The following is an 18,466-nucleotide window of genomic DNA, read 5'->3' on the forward strand; positions in this document are numbered from 1 at the left end:
AGATATTTGCAGGGGTGGGGGGTTAAAAGGGAGCAGGATCCAGTGGATTTCTTAGCAGCTGCTCCAATCAGCAGTTCCAAAGCTCTGCGCTCCCATTCAGATCCAAGAGGGGTGCTGAAGCAAGTGCTTCGCTCGTCCATTGAAACCTATGGCAGACTTGAAACAGCTGGATCTCTCTGAATTCAGTGGGAGACTTCTTTTCCAATGAAGGCGCCTACGATCCGCCTGCACTGCGCTTCAGCTTTGCACGGATCGTGTTCTTCCCAGTTCGGTAGTAGCCCTCCACTGTCCTTTCCCTTCTCGCTTATGTCCTTCGTCTGCCCCTCCGCACTCTAATCCCAGCCTGGTTGCTTTCCTGCTCGGTGGATGGGGTAGCTGTTTAAAAACGTGGTTTAGCCAATAGATTGGCAGCCCTGCCTTCAAGTTGGAGGGTATCCAGCAAATTAAACGCTGGGGTTCCCAGAAAGGAAGGAGATAGATAGATAGATAGATAGATAGATAGATAGATAGATAGATAGATAGATAGATAGATAGATAGATAGATAGATAGATAGATAGATAGATAGATAGATCATTTTGACGTGTCATCTGAAGGGGAGAAAGAAGGGAACTTTACAGCCACCTTCATACAGTGAAATCGGAGGAGAAACGGAGCACGATCCGGAATTCCAGCTGAAGCCCTCCTTAAGCCCCACTGATATCAACAGTCTACGAAATCTCGCCCACTGAAATCAATGGGACTGAATCAGGGCTTAATGCTGCCTTCGGAGTCGTGCTTCTTGTTTGTCCCGAAAGGAGGTGACTGGAAGGCTCGTCGCCTGCCTCCTTTAGGAGGGGGGTGGGTGGGAAGTTAAGCAGTTGTAAAGGTGCGCTTCTAAACAGGTGTCCTTGGAAGTATGCCCCTGAAGACTCGGGGTGGGGAAATCCAGACTCTCTCCAAACGTTTCCTATTTAGTTCCACAGTTCCTATTAGGGGGTGTGTGTTCAGGTGGACGGCTGCGAAATCTTGGGGACACTTCTTCGGGAGTCAGTCCCTGGCGAGTAAGCGTGCGTAGGGATCCCAGGCAAAGAGCCAAAGCATCGCCCCAGAACATAACCCAGGGCGCGATCCAGGCAGAGTTAAGCACGCTAAAGTGCCTTCTCAGTTCAGCACCTTATTGGATCTCTGTTATGGGAATCCATGGGGGTGCGGAAAGGCCTGGCTGGTGGCCCACCTGCGGGGTCGGTTCTGCTGAAACCAGCGGGACCCAGGAGATCGGCCGAGAAGGGTGACAGAGGAAGCCCCGCGGGGCCCAGGAGAGGGAAATGAACCCAGGCTAGGGAGGGGAGCCTGCTCGATCTGGCAAAGTGGCCCGCCTCCTCCGACGGCTTTTCCTCTGCCTCCCCCTCTCGTCTCTGGTACACCATCAGGAGGCTAGTCCAGGGAAGAGAATCGCCGCTCCCTCGTCTAACCCGGAAACTTCTTCTTGTTGCCCAACCCGGGCTCACACAGCAAGCACATAACGCATGAAGGAGGACAGCGAGGGATCGCTCCCCATGGACGGGCACCCTCTCATTCAGAGGATCTCTGTAGGATGGCGCAGAGCTTAGGGAGTGTCGCCAACCCTTTCTCTGCCCTCTCCCCCGGGAATTCTTCTGGAAGCTGGTTGAGCCCGTTCGAAATGCACTTCTCAGTCCCATTGAACTGAATGGGGAAACGTTAAGCATGTCCGTTGACATCAATCGGACTACCGAGCGCTGAACTTGAACTGTGTGCAAAATTGGGTATGATTTTCCCTGGCTTTAAAAAAAAAAAAAAAAAAAAAAATGAGCACGACCCATTCACTCCAATGGGATGAATGAGAGCACTGACACTTTTTTTCACTGTTTCATGGATCCTCGCCCAAATATTTATTCGCTCCCCAGTGGAATATAGGGCTGTGGAAAGGTTAAGATCTTTTTGGTGAAGTGGGGGTGTCAAAGGGATTCCTGGGAAGGATGTTCGTGTGGCTGGAGAAATCCGGACTAAACAGAGGCGCTCTTTGGAACCCGAGGAGCGACTCCAGGCAGGGCCTGATCACACATTGAGTACCAACAACACTAGGTTGGCCAGGTGTGTTTTTTCCCATAGATCCACTCTCGGCTCTCTGATGAATGGAGGTGCCTGTAGTTTGTACAAACACAACCGTGTTCCACAGCATTTCATACATTTTTAGATGTCCACTTAAACGATCTTTCTTCAGGTAACGTGTGAAGAGGCCGGAAGAGGCCAAGTCTTGCTCCACAGAGAATCCCTAAAGTCAGAAGGATGAAGAAAGAGGGAGGGGGATTTTATTATTATTATTATTATTATTATTATTATTATTATTATTATTATTATTATTATTATTATTAAGGAACGAAAAATTAGTACTGGAATATGAACTGGTGGACAACATGGCAGGGTGTACAACTTTTTTTTTGTGGGTGAGCAGAGATCCAAGCGTGTCAACTCGCTTCTGGGTGCGTCTGTTCACAAGTGACAGCACAATTCGAAGCACGTCTACTCACTCGTTGTGCATTCATAGGACTGAAAGGTGAAGATTCTTAAAATGGGAGAGCTGTGTGTGTGCGCGCGTTAATGGTTGTGTTGGCGTTCAGTCTCTCGCCCCCAGACAGTGGAAGGCTGCATGTTTATTTGTTGACTACTTAGACGATTTGTATCCAGCCTTACCCTTTTTCCCCAATAAGGGGCACAACAGGCACGAAATACTGTCCCATCAGATACAGACATGCAAAGGAAAAACCAGCCCACCATGAAATCCCACGCACACTTGGGATTTCTCGAGCACTTACTTGGGAGTAAGTTCCCACGAACTCAGCGGGACTCAGAGCCCATGCACGTCTACTAGAAGTAAATCCCATTGTAGTCAGTGAGGACTACTCCCAGGATAGGATTGCAGCCTGTCAGTCCAGTCCTATCCATGTTTATTCAGAAGTAAATCCCATTAGAATCAATGGGGCGTACTCCCAGGAAAGTGTGGATAGGATTGCAGCCTTCCGAGGGGGCGACATGTTGGGTCTGGGAAGCGGGACTTCTTGCCCCCGCGGAGGCTGCTGCCTCGGGGTCCCCTTTCTCGGGAGGTGCGGAGGAGCCTCTCCGCGAGGCGAAAGCGCAGCGAAGCCCCTTCCTCGGCAGCAGCAGCTCCAGTGAAGCTGAACCTCGGTGGCAACTAGGCCACGAGCAAGGAGCGTCTCGCGATCGCGGCCAGAAAAGGCGTCCTGAAGAGCCTCCGGACCGGAGCTGGGTTCGGAGGGTTTGACTGCATTTCTGGATCAGTCTGGATTGGATTCGGGGGATCTGTCCAGGTGGAGAACAAGCACTCCAGGACGAAGTGGCCTCGAAGTCCACGCGATCGGACAGTCCCGGATCGGACAGAAGTGTGGTGGACCATCCACACACCCCCAGAGCAAAAGATTCCAAGTGGATTCTTAGAGTATGGTTTCATTAGAAACAAACCAACGAAAAAGGGCAGGTGTGTCATATTTAAAAACAAAACTACACACACACACACACACACACACACACACACACACACACACACACACACCCTTCTCTCGTGGGTATTTTTCCTGACAAAATGGAAAGGACTTTTGAAACTTTTGCTTGTCCAACAACCGGTCCGTATTTGCTGCTACCACGGCTAGGGGAGGGGGGAAGAAATCTTTATTTTCCCGGATAAAATAAAATAAAATTAGGGTGCCAAGAGGGAACAAAACAGGTTCCGCTTTGGTTCATTCTCTATTTGTGCGTGATGTTGTGTTTGTGGTGGTTGCCTTAATTAGATCACAACAACAACAAAAACGAGGAGGAGGAGGAGGAGAAAAAATAACTGGCTAAGTGTTAGCTCTCTTTCTCCCCCCCCCCTTATAAAAGGACGCCCCCTTTGCAGGCTGGGCCACTCATTCCCAATCGTCCCTGCCTGCGCCGCTGGGCTGCAACCAGGAGTCTGTGTTAATGGTGGAAAAAGACCAATCCCGTCGATTTTTTTTTTTTTTTCGAAGGGGATACAACCAAGGCTGCAAACAGCAAAACCCCAATGTTGGACAGCTGTAAAATCGTGTAGACAGGTTGTCATACAGCAGCGGGGGCTTTTCTGAAAGTAGCCCATTGCTAAACATTAAATACACACACACACATCAAGGCAAAGTGGCCCAGGCAAGGCTGGGGAGACCACGTGCTTGGTCGAGGGGGGGGAGAGAGGAGGGGTGGGGTGGGGTGGGGGCGGGGCCTGGCGCTCAAGTGGGTGCCAATCAAAGCATCAACTTCAAATTGTATCTGAAAGATCAGCCGAGGACCTTGGGGCAGGCGCATCAGTCGGAGCTCAATTGTTGATCAGATCACATCTGAGGGATTTAGGAGCGCAGACGAGCCGAGATTTGAGGGAAGGCGCCCCGCCGAGCCCGTCCACACGCCGCCTCCTCCTTCCTCCTCCTCCTCCTCCTCCTCTTCCACATGCAGAGGACAAGCCCCGTCTGCAAGGGAGCGAGCAGGCAGCACTGAGACGCTCCTCCGCCCGCCCGACCGCCGTCCCAGCGCAGCCACCAGCCGGCCAAGGCGGCTGCAGGGCTCCCCACCCGCTCCCTCGGCTGCCCGCCCGCGGACTCGCCCCTGCCCCGTCGGCGTGCGTGTGCTCCCCCCTCGCCTGCGCGCCCGGGATGTCCTTCCCGCAGCTGGGCTACCCGCAGTACCTCAGCGCCAGCCAGGCCGTGTACGGCGGCAGCGATCGGCCCGGGGTGCTGGCAGCCGCCGCCGCAGCCGCCGCCGCCGCCGCAGCCGCCTCGGGCCGTCCGGCGGGCGCGGAGCTGAGCAGCGGCTCCACCGCCGCCGTCACCTCGGTGCTGGGCATGTACGCCGCCGCCGCCGCCGGGCCCTACAGCGCGCCCAACTACAGCGCCTTCCTTCCCTACACCGCCGACCTGAGCCTCTTCTCGCAGATGGTGAGTCGCCCGCAGCCTCTCGTCCCAACGGACCGGGGGGGGGAGAAGGGGGGGCGCTGCGAGGTCCTCCACTGGGGGGCAGAGGTGGAGCCCGGTCGGGGCACTCTTCCCAGCGGGCCCTAAACTCCCAGCCCAAGCCTAGGCATGTCTACTCAGAAGTAAGTCCCACTCTAGTCAATAGGGCTTACTTCCAGGTAAATTGTAGCCTCATTCAGGCACAACTTGGGAGGGGGTCCTGCGTGGTTGGACCTTTGGGGCTGCAATCCTATCCACACTTACCCCATTGACTAGAATGGGACTTACTTCTGAGTAGACATGCATAGGCTTGGGCTCTCAAGCACCAAATTCCTGGGCAAAGTCGTCCCAGTGCAACTTGCTGGCGTTGCCCCCCCCCCCTCCGCGACTCCGTTTCCAGTCCCACGCGACTCCTATGAGTGTGTATAGGGACCAAGGCTCCCCCCCCCCCCAATACATTTCAAGCAGCCAGCAAAGCTCCCGCTTCGCCGGTGGGCCCCCCCAGCCCTGCGTCCCCTTCGGGAATCTCCGTCCCTGGACGCGCTTCGCTCTTGCCCGTTCTCGTCCCCTCGGCTCCACTGACCCGCTCTAGCCTCTTGCCGTTGCCACGTCCCGAGGCTTAATTAATTTGCAGCAATTAACACGCGGGGAAGGAGATCGGAGGCGCGGAAGGAGCCCAACAGCAGCGGCACTCAGAGCTCAGTCCGAGGCTTGTCTCTTGCATCGAATAGGGCTTATTTCCAGGAAAGTGTGGGATCTCCCACCCTCCCAACAAAACTGGGAGTTCCACCCTAACCCTCCCACCCCGTCCTTTTCGTAAAGGATTGGGAAAGATATATTCAGTGGCTGATCTAATTCTTCCAAGAATTAATGACTGGAAATGCAGGAGGTCGATCTATTTCTCCTTTTTTCATCATCATTGTAAATGGTTTTGGGTTCTCCCCTCCTTTCAGAAAAGACCAACATGTTTATTTATATATTTATTGACTATGGTCATATAAGTGGGATTTTTTTTTTTACTTGACTGAGTGATGTTGGATATTTTTTTTTTTTTTTCCTATTTATTGTGAGAAGATGTGAAGGTATTTTAAACAGCATGGGTAATTGTTTACAAATTTTTGCTTGGAGTGTAAATGTGAACAGAGAAGCAGTGACCATTTTCAAATCAGTGTATTTCAAATCAACTCCCAAAGGATGTCATTTTAGTCCACCGGAGCACCCAAAAAATACCTTAACCAAATCAAAACAGGGTCATAAACTGGCTCCATTATAGTCATCGTTTTAAATATATATATTTAAAATTATATATATATATATTTAAAAATATAAATTTGTGTTCATTCCAGGTAGGACTTTTTTCCCCCTTTGTCAATATTTGAAGCCTCTCCACATCTAAGAAAGTTTATTTTGCAATGCCATGTCATGCATTTCTACAAAATAGTTTTTAATTAAAAAAAAGAAATTGCATTACTGTTTGATATTATTGTTTTTTTTTTAAAAAAAGGTATTCTCAATCAGGACAACTTCAAAAGAATCAGACAAAATAGAAGAGAAAATGAAAGGGGCATCTCCATTCTCAGTGATTCCATGCCAGTGAATGATGAGGAGAAGCTGTAATGATTTTCAAGTGGCTACTTCAAAAGAACTCCCAATAGGGGAATACTAAATTTGTCATTTCAGCAACAATAACCCAAATCGCCCAACGAGATAAAGGGAGTGTGATAAGCACACCCTTTTAGAGTTATCATTAAAAATTACATTTTGCCCTTTCCAGCTGGTATTTTCTTTTCCCCAGACGGTATTTACATTTTTCTCTTGTGAGTCTATCCAAAATAAACCGTTTCTTTGCAAAGGGATATCACACTTTTCTGTTAAAAAAAATTAAATGGAGGGTTTGGAGTCTGATTTTTAAAAGACCTGCATATCATGCTGCCTTGATAAAAATTAAAGAGGATTCTAAGGGAGCAAAGGTTTAATGAATGGACCTGATTAGGAGAAAAACTAGGAAATTAAAAAAAATTAAAATATTGCACTGTGCTTATCTCTGTTTGCCATGTTTGCACCCATCAGCAATTCTTTGAAAGCATGGCTTCCAAAACTGAAGAGGTTCCTGGACTTTTCGGAAGTTTGCAAAAACCCAGTGGTATAATTGTGTGCCTGCGTGTGCATTTGCAATTTGCAGTAATAATGAGGCCTAATGAGGTTGTTAGGAAGATAAAATGTTATTTACCAAAACACCTGATGGGCTAATTTGACTTCACTGTGTTTTACTGCTGATGATAAAAAGTATATTGATTGAAAATAAATCACCTCTGCCAACTGCTTGCAAAAAAAAAAAGGGGGGCTGGCGAGTGTTTTGTTCTTCTTGGATGAAGGAGCTAAAGCAATAGAATACATATCTCCAAACAGAGTGAGAACTTGCTATGCTTAAGGAAAGGATCTCTCTCTCTCTCTCTGCCCCCCCCCCAGCCAAGTCCATGAAGTGACAGAAATATATGGGTAAAATTCAAATCCATTTAAGTGCAATATTTGAAAGACCCATTGATTCTAACTGGAGAGAATGATGTGGCTGGAACACAGTGGCAAACTCCAGTTAAAGTGGAATATTCCAAAGCCCCCTGGATACTAGTGGGAAAGAATGATGCATGTGGTTAACTCTTTGCTCAGTGAAATAACTGGGATTTCAATGTTCTTAACTCCCCAGCTGAATTGATCCATGTGCCTTGTATCTGGATGGGTGTGAAAGCAAAAGAGGGAGACTGCACTTGCTCAGTTCAGTGCAATTCTCCTCTCCTCCCCATCATTTCTCTTTTGTGAGCTGCTCTTTAAAATGCTGCTGGGGCCAAGTCGGAATCTGCCCTGCCGTCTGTTGCACCAGACATGCCCCAGCAGCCTGTGATGCGCTGATACTATCTGTCTTGATGTGGGTCAGTGCTCCTTTCAGGATGCCTGCTTATTTTTAACAGCACAATAAATATCACCTCTTGGATGTGGGCTTGTAAAATAATATTGTATGGGATTTGATAGGGGGGGAGTGGAGGGAGTGCATTTTTTTTGAAGGTGGTGCAAAAGAAATACTTCTCCCTCCCTTTGAAAGGAAAATCATTTGGAAAAGTTGCAGATTAAGCTAGAAAGGCAGGGCTGGTGGAAAGATAGAACCTGATCTGTTTCCTCATCCTATTCTGCTTATCTGAATGTGTTTCAGGGCTCCCAGTATGAACTGAAGGACAACCCAGGGGTTCATCCTGCTACCTTTGCTGCTCACACAACTCCTGGTTATTATCCTTATGGGCAATTCCAATATGGAGATCCCGGGAGGCCCAAGAATGCAACCCGGGAGAGCACCAGCACCTTAAAAGCCTGGCTGAATGAGCACCGCAAGAACCCCTACCCAACCAAAGGTGAGAAGATCATGCTGGCCATCATCACCAAGATGACCCTCACGCAGGTCTCCACCTGGTTCGCCAACGCCAGGCGGAGGCTCAAGAAGGAGAACAAGGTCACTTGGGGATCACGGAGTAAAGATCAAGAGGATGGGAACCTCTTTGGCAGTGACAATGAAGGGGATCCTGAGAAGAATGAAGACGATGAAGAGATTGATCTGGAGAGCATTGACATAGACAAAATTGATGAGAATGATGGGGAACAGAGTAATGAAGATGAGGAAGAGAAAGTTGAGCTGCTAAGGCAAAGCAATGAAGAACATTTGGAGAAAGAGAAGGGATTGCCACTTTCAGGGCCTGAAGGACTTAAACCCAAAGAGGCCCTGTCCTTGGTGAAGGAGACTTCAGACAACCCCACACGAATCCTAAGCCCCAGCAGACAAAATACCCTACAAAGCCCACCTCACAACAAACCCAAGATTTGGTCTTTGGCAGAGACTGCCACCAGCCCTGATGGGGCCCTCAACAAATCAACTCCTCCTTCACCTCCTGCCCAAGTCAACCATACTTCCTCTCAGCTCCAGCACCCGGCTTTCCTTCCCAGCCATGGACTTTACACCTGTCAGATTGGCAAATTTCACAACTGGACAAATGGGGCGTTCCTCACCCAGAGTTCCTTGTTAAATGTGAGATCCTTTTTGGGAGTTAATCACCACCATGCTGCCCATCATAACCACCACCTTCAGGCCCAGCACCAGTCCTCTGTGTTAACAGCCCTCAGCACTGAGAAGACGTCAGAGAGGACCAGCCCCAAACACATAGGTAATGTCCACAGTGGAGAGGCAACTTGTGTACATTGACTGCTTACCTGGAAATCAGTCCCACTGAATTAGTTCAATGGAACCTACTTTCTAGCAAGTTTTCATAGAATGCTTACCATAAACAACTTGCACTGTAATGTTTAGTGCTCTTTTACTCCCATAAAATATTTTTTGGACCCTGAATTATACCGTCTTGGCTATAATATAATTTCTATAATATGAACACCTCCCTGCTCTTTTTGACTGAGGGCAAACTGTCCCTCCATCCTGGTGTAAAACATCAGACTTTGTGCAGTTGATATACTGAGCTTCTGTTTTTGTTCACAGTTGTGCTGTTTAATCATGAACTTTAAACCTCTGACTTCTGAAAACAGGAGATGGCCTATACATATTAAGCCCCCTTATTAAGAAGGGGACTTAATTAATTGGTCTTGCTTCCCCTCCTCCATTCCCCTCCCTAAAAACTACCAGGCTCACTGTGTGCTACTTAAAATAATAGTGATAAATAAACCAACACAGGTAACAATGGAATACATCCCCTTTACGCAGTGCATTATGAGTGTTTAGACTACAGTACATTCATTGTCTTGGTAATCCTTACAACAGGCTTGTCAAGTAGCTCAGGATTCTTATCCCCATACTGCAGATGGAGTGGGGTGGCAACTGAGGGCCTTGCCTCTGGCTATCTAGAGAGTTCCCAACTGGGATGAGATCTGAGTGGGGGGACTTCTGGTTCACAGTTCAGTCACTGTGGCACTACCTTAATTTCTGAGTAGCCTGAAGGGACTTTTGCTGAGATGGTGGAGTGATTCTCTGGTGTGTTTTGCTGTGTTTGGGTCCACCTAGGCAAGCATGGCTAAGGCATCTCCTCTCTTGTCTCCCCCTCCCCTTTTTTTCTTCTTGCAGAAAGAGAAACTGTACCCAGGACCGACTCTCCGCCTCAGCAGTTAAAATCCCCCTTTCAGCCTGTCCGGGACAAGTGAGTTCTTGTTCACTGAAATTTACTTAAAGGAAAGAAAGTGCCTGGATAATACAGACTAATCCAAGCACACCCTCATTATCATAAATCAAAGCAACAATCAAGCAACTCTGTAAAGCCTTTCAGAGTGGTATAAACTTACTAACTGTACACTTAGCCTGGAAGTTTGGTGGTGGTGTGTGTGTTTAAAGAAACAGAACCCCCCCCTCCTCAAATCAATGTCATGTTGCTTTTCTATTGTGTAAAAAAAAATCTATATACATAGACACACATATATTTATTCCTCGCCTGTTCCCTAATGCAGATGGGCAAGTGTGGCTGGGCTTTCACTGATAGATGGTTCTGTCTTTTCTTCCCAACAGCTCTTTGACTCAGCAAGAGGGAACATCGTGAATTTTAACAACTCTCCCTTCTGCTTGATTAAGTGGGGTTATTTTTTTTTTTTTTTTTTTTTTGTGGAAAAGAAAATTTCACAGACTGGTCTAAAGGACAAAACAAAAAAATGGAAATGGTCTCAATGACTCCCATCAATCTCTTTTTTTTTTTTGCAATAAGATGGTATCAATCCATTAAAAAAAGAATGAAAGAAAGCAAGTCCTTAACTGGATTCTCCCCTTTTCCGTTGTTCCATTTTCAGAACGTGTAATTCGAATCATGATTGGATCATTTGTTTTGGTAAAGATTTTTTTTTTAATGTGTTTTGTGTTTATTTTTTTTCTGTATATAAAGTGATTTCAAAATTGTAAATAGCGCCGCAGCAAAAACTTGTCTAAATCGTATATTTTTGTCTAATAAACCAAATGAAATCATGACTTCTCCCTAAAAGAAATGGGTTTTGGTGTTGCAAGGCAATCCCCACACTGAGAGATATTGTTCTCTAGATATTGTTCTTCCAGGACTAGCAAGGCCGCAAGTGTGAATTGGTTGACCAGGTAGATTAATTCACTATAGCTTAGGTTGATTAACAGTGGGGTGGGTGGGCTGACTTGGGCCAACTTCTACAGTGTTGGAACTTTGAGTATATGACATGCTTGCTTATTTTTAAGACTTTTTGGTTTCTGGCATAGTTACTATAATAGCATATGAGAAAGATATGCTCTTCAGCTCAGTGGTAGCTTTTTTGTGAACAGCCTTTTAACAGCCCAATCCTATCCACACTTTCCTGGGAGTAAGCCCCATTGATTCTAATGGGACTTAATACAGGTATTTATTACTTCTTACTTACTTACTTTTGAGTAGACCTGGAAAAGAACCTAGGTTTTTTTTCCCATTTTTTTCAGAGGTGTTAGGAGCAGGCAGAAGTATTTAAACTGAATGGCTTCATTGGTCCAAAGGCGGAGGAGATAAATGACACGGACTAAAAATTCTTGAGTCTGTGGACAGCCCAAAATAATTCCAAAAATTCCTGGAATGAATTGCACCTTAGAGTTACTCCGATGGCATATTTAGCCTGGGTTCTGGGAAGTCCTCTCTCAAATCAAGCTGCGTTTTTTTTTGTTTTTTTGTTTTGGTTTTTTTTTGTATAAAGTCCATGTAAGTTTCAGTTGGCTAGCTGTACCTTTTCTTGCTGGTTCACTCTATGGAAATTAACTCTTTCATGGAAGAGGGAGATTGTTTTACACCCCCAAGAGGAGAACAAAAGGCTCCAGTGGAATTATTTATGAGATCAGAAGCAACCTCCCGTTCAATTAGTTGTCACCTACAATACCCTCCCCCCCATATTATAACTTTGCTTTGGCACTCCAGTTAGGACTGGGTGCAAAAATGGTGGCACACCCTACTGCTGAAGGATAAGGTACGAACATCTTAGGAAAAAGTGCATGCAGGAGAAGAAACCCTGGGATGTGCTGATGTAGTTACCAGTGTGGATTTAAGTTTGGATTCCCCCCCCCCCACCATGGAGTTTTGATCGAAAAATTCTTGTAGCAAATGGGAAAAAAATCTACTGTGTCAATTTCAGACGTAGGTGGAAGCGCGTGTCAGTTTCACCCCTGACAAGGGATGAGGGACACTCCTGTGCAAAGCTGGGCTTATCTCCCAAAAGAGGAACCTTGGAAAAAAAAAAAGTTACAATATTTTGGAGTGGCTTCTCTCCACCACCATCATCCCCCCCCCCGCTCGACTTCTCTCCCCTTCCTAAATGAGAATGCTAAATGAGCATTGAGGTGCTAATCAGAGACCAGATGGTTGTTGACGGGGGAAAATGGAAAAGAAGCAGCTGGGAAAGTCATTAAAAAATCATGCAGGAGACAGCCCATCCCAGCCTAGCCCTATTCCGAGCAGGACGCGTCGGAAACCAGGACGAGATTTGAAATCAAATATTAATAAATCCCCCATCAAGGGTGACAATATTGATCTGCACTTTTTCTCTCTCCCTCTTTCTCCTCCCCCCCTTTTTTTCCCTGGGATTTTTATTCTTTTTTTTTCTTTCCTTTTTTGAACCAGTGTCCAAAAGTGTCAAATGCAACACACACACACACACACACACACACACACACACACACACACACAAAAGGCGATTTCCAATATCTTTGTAGCTACTGCTGCTGGGGGGGGGGGGAAGGTGTATTTATTTTTCTAGCTATTTATTATCACCTCCCCCCCCCCCAAAAAAAAAAAATGAGGGATGCATTCTGTGCTGCGGCAGAAAGGAAGAGGGCAGGACCTTTCTGCACCTGCGGAAAAAGGAGGGGGACACAAGGACTTTTCTGCACGTGGGAAAGGGCACTCGAGGAGTCAAAAGGGCGCTTCCTCTCTTACCGCCCGAGTTAAGCGCTCCGCGGTCCGAGCTCTCCGCCTTAGCCCTGCGGAAGGGAGCTCAGCTGAGCTGGAGAGAGAACTGGCTCCCCAAGGATCGCAGGAGAGGTTACAATCCCACGACGCGAGAGCCTTTGTATGTTTACTCCGCTCCCACTCAGTTCAGTGGGACTGAGGCTACCATCCTAGCCACGCTTTCCCTGACGTAAGCTCCATTGATTACAATGGGACTTACCTCTGAGTAGACATGCATAGGATTGGCCTCTGAGGCTGCCATCCTAGCCACACTTTCTTAGAAGTAAGCTCCATTGACTCTAATGGAACTTACTTCTGAGTAGACAAGCCTAGACTCGGGCTCTTATCTCTCTTGCAAGTCTGTACCAAGCAGGTTGCAGCCCAGGTCGCAATACACTGCACGTGTGAACGCTAATGAAAGCAACGGGACGGGGCTTCTCGGAGTATCTATGCACAGGATCAGACATTTTGAGTCTACGGAGAAAAAAAGGGGGGGGAAGAGCTTCGACGTGCGCAATTCTGTTGGTGGATGGTGAAGGGGAAGGGGTTGCTTTTTTAGACAGAGATGTCTTTATTTTCCCTTCATTTTCTTTCTTTCTTTCTTTCTTTCTTTCTTTCTTTCTTTCTTTCTTTCTTTCAATGTCAGGCAAATGGTGATTTGAGAAAGTTATTTCAACTGCAAAAGAAAGGAAGGTTGGGGGGGCGGCGGCGAATTTCCAGCTTGGTTTTGCAGGGAGTTTGAATCTCTCTCTCTCTCTCTCTCTCGCTCTCTCGCTCTCTCGTCATCTGGCTTCCAGCTCCGTGCTGGGGCTGAGAGGCGGCTCTCCAGGCGAAGGTACCCAAACCAGCTGATTTCTTCCTTCTTCCACACTAGGATCTAGTGTGTGTGTGTGGGGAGGGGGTTTCTCTTGGCTGGCGTCCAAAATCTGGCACCAACTCTCTGCAAAAATAAGGAATAGGTGGTGGGGTTTGGAAAGACCTGGTTACTACTACTAGTCTTTGCTACAAGCCGGAGTAGAAAAGCCGCTGTCAGATTGGGGAGTGACGCGGGAGAAAAGGCCTGGCTTTGCTTCATAGGTTAAAATGAAAAGGAAAGGGGGGAAGCGGGTGAGAGGGGGCGTTAAGACCTTACGGGCGCGCGCGCGTGTCTCTGCCTGCCTGGGATTTGGGGGCTGGAATTGGAAGAGCCGAGCTGCGGAGGAGCTTCCTTGGGAAGGCTCGCAGCGCCCTCTGTAGGCTCGCGGAGGAACCGTCCCTTTCGCGGCTCCAGAGGAGGAAGGAAAGGAATGGAAGGAAGTTCGAGTGGGCTCCTTTTCCTCTCGGCTCTTGCAACCAACTAGTGGGAGAGAGCGAAAGTTTTGCTTCCACAGACCTGCTGCAGGAGCGAAGCTCTCTAGAACCAAGCTCAAGAATCGCAGCTGAGTAGGGTGATCCCCCACCCAATTCCCACCCACCCCCACAATTCTTTCCCACGCAGGCGTTCCCACTTTGGCACTAAGCAAGAGGCAGAAAGGCGGAGCTGTGAGGCTCTCCCTTCTGCCCCACCGATTTCAGTGGGGGAAGGCTAGTTGCAGCCAGTTGTCCTCGGAAATCCGTGGCACCGAGTTCAGGGTGGTGGTCGACTTCCCCAGTGGGTGCACCGAAGGCAGCAAATGCCCTTAACTGCATCGGTGTCATCTCGACCCCATACGACGTGTGGGCTGGGGGGGGGGCGCGTGCGCGTTTCCCAAGCGCTCCACGCGTCTTCTGTAGAATAGCCCTATTCGTCCGGCAGCAGCAAACATCACGAACACATTCCTAGAGGCAGGTCGACTCAGCAGTCAGTGAGGTTGCGTTCAGTGGGACTCACTCCCAGGAAAGCCAGGTGCGTATAAGATGGCAGTCCATGGGTCCTTCTAGCACTTTCAGATTGCAGCTGCAGCATCAATGTTCCCGACCTGTCCTCCGCTTAGCACACTGGTGTGCCACGAGAAATGTGCTCGTCTTTACGATGCCGCGAGGCTGGGGCTGCGATCCTTTGCACACTTTCCTGGGGTGGGGCTGTCTAGCCACCATCGCAGTAATCACAACAACTTTGTAAGGTAGGCCCCCGTTGCAGATGCCGCTATAAGCGGAGGCTGAGAGAGAGAGAGAGAGAGAGAGAGAGAGAGAGAGAGAGAGAGAGACCCTTGGCCTAAAATTACCCCTTGATTTTCTTCCACTGGGAAAAATAATACTGTAGTCTCAAACTTCTAGGCTTCAAGGGAGACCCTCATCTTGATGAGACAAGAGATCTAGATCTAACATGAACGTCCCCCCTCACAAAACAGAAACCGTTTCTTCTGAACGTTTGGAGTTAGGATCTTATTAGTAAAATGTACATCGTTCCTCCCCCCCCCCCCTCAAAACTTAAGGCAACGAGTCTGGACAAAAATTAAGTGCTTCACAGCGCGCTTCTACGCGAGTTTACAAGGCACAAGCCTGTGCGTGTCTACTCGCAAGTAAGGCCCATTGCATTCAATAGGACACTCCAGAAAGTGTGCATAGGATTGCAGCCTCAGAGCCCAATCCTATGCATGTCTACTCAGAAGTAAGTCCCATTGCAGTCAATGTGGCTTACTCACAGGTTAAGTGTGGATAGGATTGCAGCCTCATCGTCCAGTCTTAGGCTTGTCTACTCAGAAGCAAGTCCCATTGAGTCAAATGGAACTCACTCCCAGGAAAGTGTGCATAGGATTGCGGCCTCAGTCCCCTGTGGCTTCAGTGGGGCTCACTCTCAACGAGGTGTGCGTAGCCTTCAAGATTCCGTGATTTCGGGGTGGGTGGGGCGGTTTCCGCGGGTGTGTAACTCTCCAGGGAAAGGCCACAAGGGATCTGAAGGCGGCAGCCGCGTGCATTTTGGGCTGCAAGGAAAGGTGGAAGTTTCATTGAAGCCCCTTTCGACTGAAGGGTCTTAACTTCCGAATAGACCAGCACTGATGCTTCAGACTGCAAGAAGGCTCCGCTGTGGCTGGATCGTGTCCAATGCATTCCCCTCTCGGGAGTCGGGACCCCATTATTTGACCTGGATCCCTCTGGACAAATCTTTGCCATGTCCGTTCCCCCCATTTATAACCGGTTGAATAGCTAAAGGATCTCTCTCTCTCTCTCTCTCTCTCTCTCTCTCTCTCGATAGATAGATAGATAGATAGATAGATAGATAGATAGATAGATAGATAGATAGATAGATAGATAATTCGTAGTTATAGAGAAAACCCGTTTGCCAACCGTTTCCATGCCCTCAAGAGGAGAAAGCAACCCCTCCATGCAGTCCCAGCGAGGACTGGCTCCCCACTTGAGCCTTGAGAAAGCCACCCACACAAAACACCCCACCCTACCTCTCCGAACGCCCCCCAACAATTCCTTCGCTAAGCCCAGTGGCTGCAGCACCACCAACCTTCTCCTGCTCGTTCTCTTAACTTCGATCCCCGTTCCTTGGGCAGTCAAGGCACTCCCCCCCCCCCCCAGTTATATTTATTTGGCATCTCCTTTCTTTAACAACCCTAAGAGGATCGCGCTTCTTGTACGGAGATTCCAGACAGGACGATCCTTTCCCTTGATTCGCACCAAAGGAAGCAGGGCAGGCGACAGTTCGCCTGAACCCGCTTCTTGAAGCGGGACTCCGAGTCCGTGGGCGCCTCAGAACTCAGTCCCACATAGAGTGCAATGGGACTTCAGGAGGCACAGGATCTAGGGCACAAGCCAATGCCTGTCTACTCAGAAGTAAGTCCTATTGTGTTTGATGAAAGTGTGGATAGGATTACAGCCTTAATAAGACATATATCTACTTGGAAATAAAGTTCTGATTATTATTATTATTATTATTATTATTATTATTATTATTATTAGCTGCAGCAGCAGCAGCAAGTATTACATCAGCGATTTGTGGCAGCCGGTGGTCCAAAGACTAACAAGCGAAAGAAGGACAGGTCCCTGCCCCAAGGAATGTACAATCTAAATGTAGGCCGTGGTGGAGATGATCACGCAACACGCAGTGAAGGAAAGGAGTAAAAGCGGTTCCAGGGAGGGACTTTGACTTTCTTTCAAGCAGAAGGGTTCGGTGCACCGTATTGAGAGCCCAATACTAGGCATGTTTACTCGGAAGTAAATCCCATAGTAGTCAATGGGGCTTACTCCCAGGAAAGTGTGTTTAGGATTGTAGCCCGAGAGCCCAATCCTAGGCATGCCTACTCAGAAGTAAGTCCCATCATAGTCAGAAGAAGTAAGTGCTACTACTCAGTAAGTAAGTAAGTACTACTACTCAGAAGACAGTGAGTCCCATCATAGTCAAAGGAGCTTACTTCCAGGAAAGTGTGTTTAGGATTGCAGCCTGAAAGCCCAATCCTAGGAATGCCTACTCAGAAGTAAGTCCCATCATAGTCAGAAGAAGTAAGTACTACCACTCAGTAAGTAAGTAAGTAAGTAAGTAAGTAAGTAAGTAAGTAAGTACTACTACTCAGAAATAAGACCCATCATAGTCAATGGAGCTTATTCCCAGGAAAGTGTGGGTAGTTTTGTAGACTACCCACACTTTTGTAGTTGGTTGTGTTCAGCCGCGAACCGCCTCAGGGACTCTGGCTCCGGACCTCGAGGTTGACTCCTGAAGCCTTTTCCATAACTGGATGTAGCTACAAGGCAGTGGAGGTTTGGGATCAGAGTTTTCCTTCTCTCACATGAGCTGCCTTCCCAAGCTAAGGAGTCCCATCTACCTGGTGGCTGTTTAGTCGCCTCTTACAACAAGTACAGCCCAACTGAGGGCCTATTCCAATCCCCCAGCCCCCAGGGGTTAAGTTTACACTTAATTAATGGTTATTATTAATTATTGAGACTAGGATTTGTAAATGATTCCACACACACACCCCTCCATAGGCTAAAAGAGAAGCTTTTGCTGCTCGGTTCTCGGGAAAGGCCATGCAGATCAGAGCGAGGAGGAACCTAAGCGATGCACGGAGTCCCAGAAAAACGCGAACTGTGCGGCCAGCAGCAGAGGCTCCTATATTGCTGTTCCCCTTATAAGGCTGCGGTTTGTAGCCTCCTTGCTTCCGCCTGGCTGCTTTGGCTGGGGGGGGGGGCGTGAGGAGGTGGCTTGCTCCCCTTTGGTGGGAAAGCATGGCTCTGGACATTGAGTGCCCGGAGCCTGAGCATGCCTGGATCTGAAGCCTAAGGGCCCAATCCTTTCCAACTTTCCAGAACCAGTGCAGCCACAATGCAGCCCCAAGGAAAGGGAACACAAGTTCCCATACCTTGAAGAGGCCCAGTGGCATTGCTAAGGGGGTGCAGGGGGTAGCAGTTGCACCAGGCATCAAGCTTTAGGGGGGCAACAAACTGAGCTTGACACTAGTGACCAAAATCATGAAAATCTTGCTATGTATGAATAATACCATCATGTTAGATATCATTGGAAAGGTAATTTAATGCAGAACGCAATGCAACAAACTGCATTGGAATATCTGTGTTCTGTCAAAAGTTAAGGCCAATTAACCAGAAAATTAACCAAGAAGAACACAACTGCCTTATGG

General features: G+C 48.1%; 1 protein-coding gene across 1 annotated transcript; it reads left to right on the plus strand.

Annotated features, from left to right (window-relative positions):
• Positions 1 to 4,677: 4,677 nt before the first annotated feature.
• IRX1 (iroquois homeobox 1) lies at positions 4,678 to 10,550 on the plus strand. The gene is made up of 4 exons (XM_066625672.1): positions 4,678 to 4,959; positions 8,180 to 9,179; positions 10,085 to 10,157; positions 10,520 to 10,550. Exons 1-4 carry the CDS (start codon positions 4,678 to 4,680, stop codon positions 10,548 to 10,550), a joined length of 1,386 nt encoding a protein of 461 aa, XP_066481769.1.
• The last annotated feature ends 7,916 nt before the right edge of the window (positions 10,551 to 18,466 follow it).

The sequence above is a fragment of the Tiliqua scincoides genome, chromosome 4 (assembly GCF_035046505.1).
Source record: "Tiliqua scincoides isolate rTilSci1 chromosome 4, rTilSci1.hap2, whole genome shotgun sequence".
Classification (NCBI taxonomy): domain Eukaryota; kingdom Metazoa; phylum Chordata; class Lepidosauria; order Squamata; family Scincidae; genus Tiliqua; species Tiliqua scincoides.